The following is a 7440-nucleotide window of genomic DNA, read 5'->3' on the forward strand; positions in this document are numbered from 1 at the left end:
GAGAACATAATTGACACAGGCAACATTTGTAGGGAGATATAAATAACATTCAATCATTAATGAATAGTGTAAATTAAGGTTACAGGCTGAACCAATAAAAGAAGAAATATAATTGACACAGGTAACATTTTTAAGAAGAGACAAATGGCATTCAATCATTAATAAATAGTGTTAATTAAACTTACAGACTGGTATTGAAGGATACAAGTCATGCAGGTACAATATTCATAAGGAGAAACAAATAACATTCAATGGTTACATTAACTTACACCCTAAACCAATAGAAAAAGAATAAAGTTCACACAACATTTGCATAGTGATAATTTACTTACAGACTAATTGACACAGGTAACATTTGTAAGGAAAGACAAATAACATTGAATCATTAATGAATAAAACTTACAGGCTAAACCAATAGAAAGAAGAAATATAATTCACACAGGTAACATTTGTAAGGAGAGACAAATAACATTCAATCATTAATGAATAGTGTAAATTAAACTTACAGACTGAACCAATAGAATGAAGGAATATAATTGACACAGGTAACATTTGTAAGAAGAGACAAATAACATTGAACCATTAATGAATAAAACTTACAAGCTGAACCAATAGAAAGAAGAAATATAATTCACACAGGGTAACATTTGTAAGGAGAAACAAATAACATTCAATCATTAATGAATAGTGTAAATTAAACTTACAGTCTGAACCAGTAGAAAGAAGAAACATAATTGACACAGGCAACATTTGTAGGGAGATATAAATAACATTCAATCATTAATGAATAGTGTAAATTAAACTTACAGGCTGAACCAATAAAAGAAGAAATATAATTGACACAGGTAACATTTGTAAGAAGAGACAAATGGCATTCAATCATTAATAAATAGTGTTAATTAAACTTACAGACTGGTATTGAAGGATGCATGCAGGTACAATATTCATAAGGAGAAACAAATAACATTCAATGGTTACATTAACTTACACCCTAAACCAATAGAAAAAGAATAAAGTTCACACAACATTTGCATAGTGATAATTTACTTACAGACTAATTGACACAGGTAACATTTGTAAGGAGAGATAAGTAACATTCAATCATTAATCAATAGTATCATTATTAAACTTACATCCTGAACCAATAGAAAGAAGGAATATAATTGACACAGGTAACATTTGTAAGGAAAGACAAATAACATTGAATCATTAATGAATAAAACTTACAGGCTAAACCAATAGAAAGAAGAAATATAATTCACACAGGTAACATTTGTAAGGAGAGACAAATAACATTCAATCATTAATGAATAGTGTAAATTAAACTTACAGACTGAACCAATAGAATGAAGGAATATAATTGACACAGGTAACATTTGTAAGGAGAAAAAAATAACATTGAATCATTAATGAATAAAACTTACAAGCTGAACCAATAGAAAGAAGAAATATAATTGACACAGGTAACATGGTAAGGAGAGACAAATAACATTCAATGATCAATGAATAGTGTAACTTAAACTTACAGACTGAAGCAAGCATCATATAAATGATATTGAATAGTAAACATGCTATTAATTTTTGTTAATTAAGCTTACACGCTCATCCTATTAATTTAAAAATAGTAATCACTGTGTCAATCAACATACCAAATGATACTTCTTGAGATCCTGAAACCAGAAGCATCATATTGAGATAAAAATGTTAATATAGTTTTAGTTATCGGTGTATTTACTTACAGGTTCATCCTATTAATTTTATAATTGTAATAATTGCAAGAACAAAAAACTTACTAAATGATACTTCTTGATATTCTGAAGAAGTGCATTAACATACACCATTGTTGTAAAAAGAATTTCATTATGCTTGACCACACAGTGTAAAACAAGTATAGATCACTTACCCTGACAATGATTTCAAAAGCTTTATTAATATTACTACCAGTGATAGCTGACGTCTCTAGAAAAGATATATTCCTTTCCTGAGCTAATTGCTCTCCTTTTTCTTTTGGAACTTCTCTCTGGCTTTCCAGGTCTACCTTATTACCTACCAGCAAACTTCTTGTAGCAAACTAACAAGAAAGGAAAGATATGACACAAAAATAAATTTATAAATCAATATGTAATCTTACTCTGTGTAACCTATCTATTAAATTCTTAATACTGCCAAAAGATTTATTATTAGTGACATCATAGACCAGCAATATACCCTGTATATACACAAACACACATCAAAAACATAAAACTATATGTGCTTGTACCATTACAACATACCCATCCAAATAGATCTTGCCAATTCTTATCATGAATATCTTCATATGATATCTTTATCTCAATAGTTTCAGAATCAAGTTCTATGGTCTTTCTCTTCAATTTAGAACCTATAAATTAATATCAAATATAGTAAAGGCAAAGACAGCATATAAGTGTATACATCAAATCATGAAATCAAGTACAATACTGACATGCATGTACTACTGTCCTTTAGACTACTAAGTACTAACCATTAAATACTTTATCATCATTGGTATATTTAGATATGATACTTCTCCTTCCCACTCCTTCTTCACCAACTACAACTATTTCACATACATCTAATGGTTTCTAAATAAAGTAAGAAATAATGACAATATTAAATACATTATTCAATTACAGTTGGTCTTTGTCTTACTGCCATTCAGACTCAAAGGCTAACAGCAACCAGCAACACAAAGAAAGAAAGGAAGCCAAACAGTTTTGTGGTGACACCAAAAGCCTCCCACAATTTGGCATAAAACAACTTTCCCAAGACACAAAGGGGAAGTACAGACAGTGATAACCAAAGAGTTTTGCTTTCCTTCCTTTTATAAAATTAAATATACAAAATTCAAAGTAATTATAAGTCTAATTCATCTTAAAACTAAAAAGATACCACATGGTGTACTAATGATAATATATTGCAGTCTACAGAGACATTCATCAACGAATAGGTTCAGTTAGTATCAGGAGGTGTAACAGTAGCAAGATAAATCCAAACAGAGAGTATATCATTAGGATAAGAGTGAACAGTGACATACATAGCAAACTCTATCCTTCTATGATGACACAAGTGCAATCCAGTGCTCTCAACTGCCCTCAGTAGCTGAGCAGTGTCACTGTACTTTATGTGAAGAGGGTAACCAGTAATCTAAATGCATTATGTTAAAACTAAATAATAAGGGAAAGCTATTGATCTATCTGTTCATACTTTATATCCTGGTAAGCTTTCTTTTAGTTCTCTCTTATGCAATTGTGATGTTTCACTGGAAGAAAATGGCTTCTCTTCTAACCTAAAACAGTAAAAGTGCATAAGAAATTAAGAATGCCTCAATTTTTGATAAATACATTAAAACAAATTAGTATATAGTAAATACTATAAAATCCACCCCTTATAAGGTTGTTTATACAACTATCTGTGATCAAAACTACTGGGAGGACTTTAGAATGTTCCACCTATTTTAGGAGAAACAGTACTGGTATATGTAGGAGGATTAAGCTTCAAGGATACATTGTGAGCCCATTTAGTGAAATTTAGGTTACCTTGATGATAATCTGTGGAGTACTCTACAGCACAATCTGTTCCATCTGGTTAGATCATGTTCTCTTAACTGCTCAATGTGATCATGAACTAATCTATCAATCCTATACAAGAGAAGAGAGAATCAATATGAGGGGAAAGGGAGGAAAATTAACTAAATAGCAGCTGAATTATACGAATGCAATACCTTGTTCTTAATTGCTGCACTTGTTCAGAATTTGTTTCTGAATATTCTAATGTATCAACCTATGCATATACATGTACATGTACACATACAATATGCAATAGTACAGTGGCATTATCCATACCTGTATAGAGTCCAATGGGTTCATTGTAGAAGGAAACAATGGTGACCACTTCTTACTGTTTTGAAGGTCAAAGGTCACTCGACTGGGATGATCCCACTCTTGTATGTTACCCCAAACCTACACATACACGTACATGTACATACATGTATATGTACATGCATTCTATATATATATAATGATAAAATAAGCTCCATTATACTAACATTGTCACTGTTGATGAGGCAGCCAATACTGTGCAATGGTATGTGTGATAGGTTATAAGGGAAGTGCTTCCCATTGGAAGGATTCCATAATATGTAGGATCTATTGGAGACTGGATTGAGTGTTAATACATAAGCAGTAGGACCTAGAGAAAGGGAGAGAGAGAGAAGAGAGAGAGGGAGAGAGAGAGAGAGAGAGAGAGAGAGAGAGAGAGAGAGAGAGAGAGAGAGAGAGAGAGAGAGAGAGAGAGAGAAGTATTAAATTTATTATTATAATAATTATGTTTATTACCTTAGTAGTCTCGCGGGGCCAGAATTAGCCAAAATTAGAGTCTGGCCCTGCGAGACTATTACTTTAGTACCTAATACAAGCCACGCCCTCTGGCCTAGAAAGAGGAAATAGTTGCATAGCAACACAGCATGTTCCTCTTTGTCCCCTCCCAACATATGAAGAAATATCTATAAAGAGAAGAGAGAAAAATATGATGATGGCAGCTACAGTATTTTTGTATTTTTTAATGATTGACGTACATCAGATGTAAACTAGACATCACATGTACCATTAAGCTTTTGCTTTTGCGTAAGGATACTTATGAAAGCTGATTAAAAACCACACAAATTAGCAAAAGAGATGAGATGTCAGTTGGAAGCTGTTGCCTATGACCAAAAGAGTGCAAGAATTATAGTTACAAGTGGAAAGGGTTTACACCAGCTGGAATTCGATGAAACCAAACCAAATAAAGCAAAAAATTCAAAACTGTTCTTGAAAGATAATTATTGCATATCTATCACCAGTACTAAAACTGCAATTAGAGGAGAGGAAACTTTTATCTATGCAGTAACAAAGAAACATGGAGAAGCCTTCATCTCCTGCTTCAAACAAAATGGTCAGTTTGTGAATAAGCTAGACATTATGGGCAGACCTTGTTGCATTCAGTGCTTACAAGGATGGCTATCTAGTAGTTGCAACTTCACAAGACAGAAATCTCAATAAAATAAGTACCAGCGGTTCTCCTCTTTGGGATATTGATGTTGATGCCAGGAAAAAGGGTGTCCTTTTCGACCCGTTTCAAGTTGTAATCTTACCAAATGACAACATTGCAGTGTCTGAAAGAAAGCAACATTGCATTTCTGTCTTTTCAAAGGAAGGACAACATATTTTAAGATTCGGTCAATTTGGTGCTGAACCAGGAATGTTTAATCAACCAACTGGAATTGCCGTTTGTCTTGAAAAGGAACTGGTAGTTGTGGATTCTGGAAACAAAAGGATACAAATATTTTCTTTGGACGAGCTTGCCAAAGAATTTGAAGTTGCAGTCGTAGAAAAGGAAAGAGCTGAAAAAGAAGAGTCTGATGATGATGACAATACAATAGAATTGTAAAAGTATGTATGTATTAGTCTATCACAGCTATTAATAAAATTTTCTAAATTAGATTAGTGGTACTATTATATAGTAGTCTTGCATAATAATTTTTTTATTTTATTTTTAAAGCTGTAAATTATAGTACTTTTTGTGGTTTGTTGCATCATCTTTTAAAATGAGGAAACAATTTACAGATAATGAATATATTCAGTTAGTATACTTTTTCTGATACATATACATGTTGTGAAAAAGTTTGAACTGATTCCAATCAAAATTGTTTCAGTTCTTAATTTCTTATTTTTATACTTGCCTCAATGTTGATTACATTAGTACCACTATTAGTACACATAATAATAAGTACACTAGAATTGGAGATGCAAGTGGAGGAATCAATAAAGTAAAGAAAAAGCTGCACTACTTTAGTTGCTGTAATCCTTTCTATATTTTTAGGTATATGAAAATATTCACGAAATCTATTTGCCATTAATTTGGACATTTTCAAAGCTCTTGTACATGTAATAGCAACATAGTTTTCTATGTGTCTTTAGTAACTGTAATTAAACAAACATGTCTTAATTGTTAACTTATTAATGTTATAAGAATTAGCTTCAAACAGCATGAGGTGCATTTTTCTTCATATCTTCACCAATCTGAACTAATCGCTCATCTTCTTGTCTGGTGAGTATGTCACACACTGCAATGAGGTTATCATTAGGTGCATCTATTGTTTGCAGCCTTTTATGCAGCTCACGAATTAATCTACTGCCTCTTTGATAATTGGAGTAACTAGGTACTGTAGTGATGTCATCGAGTATTGATTGACTGATAAGTCCTGCACCAAGAAACTCGTCACTGATTCTATCAAAGATAGTGCTAGTGCCAGAGCCAATGATTGAGCTTAGTGTGGGGATTTTCTCTCGAAATACCTCAGAAGCTGTACTAGATTGTTAATTTGTTATTGTTAATGCACACAATATACCTTTATTTGATTTTTCAAAAACAGCTGGGGCTACTTCCAATGAAGGTACTAAAGGTGAAGCTAAAAGTAGAACCATTAATTTATAATGTATTCATATTATATTACAAACTTACCGCATACATTCCTTGATTTATGTACTACAATAGCAATACTGTCTTTCTTGTCTATATTGATTCCACTGACAGTGATTTCATAGTCAAGCCATTCAGCAGCTGTTGCTGTTGCTCGCAGTATTACAGAAATATATGGAGGAAGGTCACTTGAGGTCTTGGACTCAGTATAAGCACATACATCTCTCTCATGTATCTATAATCAAATCATATTACATCATGCTTTTTAAAACCTATAATTATTTCATTACTGTAGGAGGTATTCTAAGTGGTCGTACTGTCCATCCAATTGGCTTATCTTCAGGAAAATGAAGCTCTAGTTGGCTATCAGTTCTCATCTGAAAAGGAAAATTCCATTCCTCTTCTCCAAACTTCTTATAAGACTCCTTCTAAAGTATTGATTGTTGAAAACTACATTGAGATGCATGCAGAAATTTACTTTAAACTTGATGATTGCATCATTGTGAGGAAGGTCATTTAAAACTGCAAAATTCATTTTCATGTTCTCAAACTCTCTTTTGTAATATATCAATCCTTGACATCTCAGTAAAGGAACTTGCCAAATTTGATCTAATTAATTCAAAAAGGTCTAATTAAAAATTAATTGAACTTACATCCAATAGCAGTTGCAATTGCTGCAGTTGCTGACACCACCAATACAATAGCAATCAATGAGAACTTCTTTACTTGTATGGTACCATATTTGGAACCAGCAAGGAAATCCCCTCCTGGTAAGAGATCAAACTTCAATGGAGGTTGAACAGAATGTGAGACAGCAAAACTGAGATACTTGCTCTGAGATTGATCAGTAATGCTAGCACAATGCATTAACTGAACAGTGACTGGCTTATCTAATGGCAAAGGAGAATTGAGAGCAACTGAAGTGACAGAACTTATGAGCTGGGTTCCTTGAGGAAACACAAA

At 32.7% G+C, this 7440-nt stretch overlaps 3 protein-coding genes across 3 annotated transcripts in view; all 3 read right to left on the reverse strand.

The window, feature by feature from the left end:
• The window catches only part of LOC105315123 (ras-related protein Rab-11C-like), a 5154-nt gene extending 2429 nt beyond the window's left edge, over positions 1–2725 (reverse strand). The window contains exons 1-5 of the mRNA XM_020005090.1: positions 2653–2725; positions 2504–2603; positions 2274–2380; positions 2132–2209; positions 1804–2071 (exon numbers count right to left, since the gene is read on the reverse strand). Of these exons, the coding sequence (XP_019860649.1) occupies positions 1804–2071; positions 2132–2209; positions 2274–2380; positions 2504–2603; positions 2653–2676 (577 nt within the window). The 5' untranslated portion in view covers positions 2677–2725. The remainder of the gene's footprint in view (positions 1–1803; positions 2072–2131; positions 2210–2273; positions 2381–2503; positions 2604–2652) is intronic.
• A 115-nt stretch (positions 2726–2840) lies between these two features.
• On the reverse strand, positions 2841–4965 carry LOC105315124 (coiled-coil and C2 domain-containing protein 2A-like). The gene is made up of 7 exons (XM_020005091.1): positions 4356–4965; positions 4067–4214; positions 3864–3980; positions 3743–3801; positions 3558–3659; positions 3226–3307; positions 2841–3165 (listed from the first exon to the last, which is right to left on the reverse strand). The coding sequence occupies exons 1-7, from the start codon at positions 4508–4510 to the stop codon at positions 2971–2973; spliced, it is 858 nt and encodes a 285-aa protein (XP_019860650.1). The 5' UTR covers positions 4511–4965; the 3' UTR covers positions 2841–2970.
• A 938-nt stretch (positions 4966–5903) lies between these two features.
• On the reverse strand, positions 5904–7434 carry LOC109588981 (uncharacterized). Its single transcript, XM_020005092.1, has 6 exons — positions 7131–7434; positions 6956–7086; positions 6768–6905; positions 6520–6712; positions 6407–6466; positions 5904–6361 (listed from the first exon to the last, which is right to left on the reverse strand). Exons 1-6 carry the CDS (start codon positions 7342–7344, stop codon positions 6036–6038), a joined length of 1062 nt encoding a protein of 353 aa, XP_019860651.1. The 5' UTR covers positions 7345–7434; the 3' UTR covers positions 5904–6035.
• Between the last annotated feature and the right edge of the window lie 6 nt (positions 7435–7440).

This window comes from Amphimedon queenslandica, unplaced genomic scaffold, assembly GCF_000090795.2.
Source record: "Amphimedon queenslandica unplaced genomic scaffold, v1.1 AMPQUscaffold_11731, whole genome shotgun sequence".
Lineage (NCBI taxonomy): Eukaryota > Metazoa > Porifera > Demospongiae > Haplosclerida > Niphatidae > Amphimedon > Amphimedon queenslandica.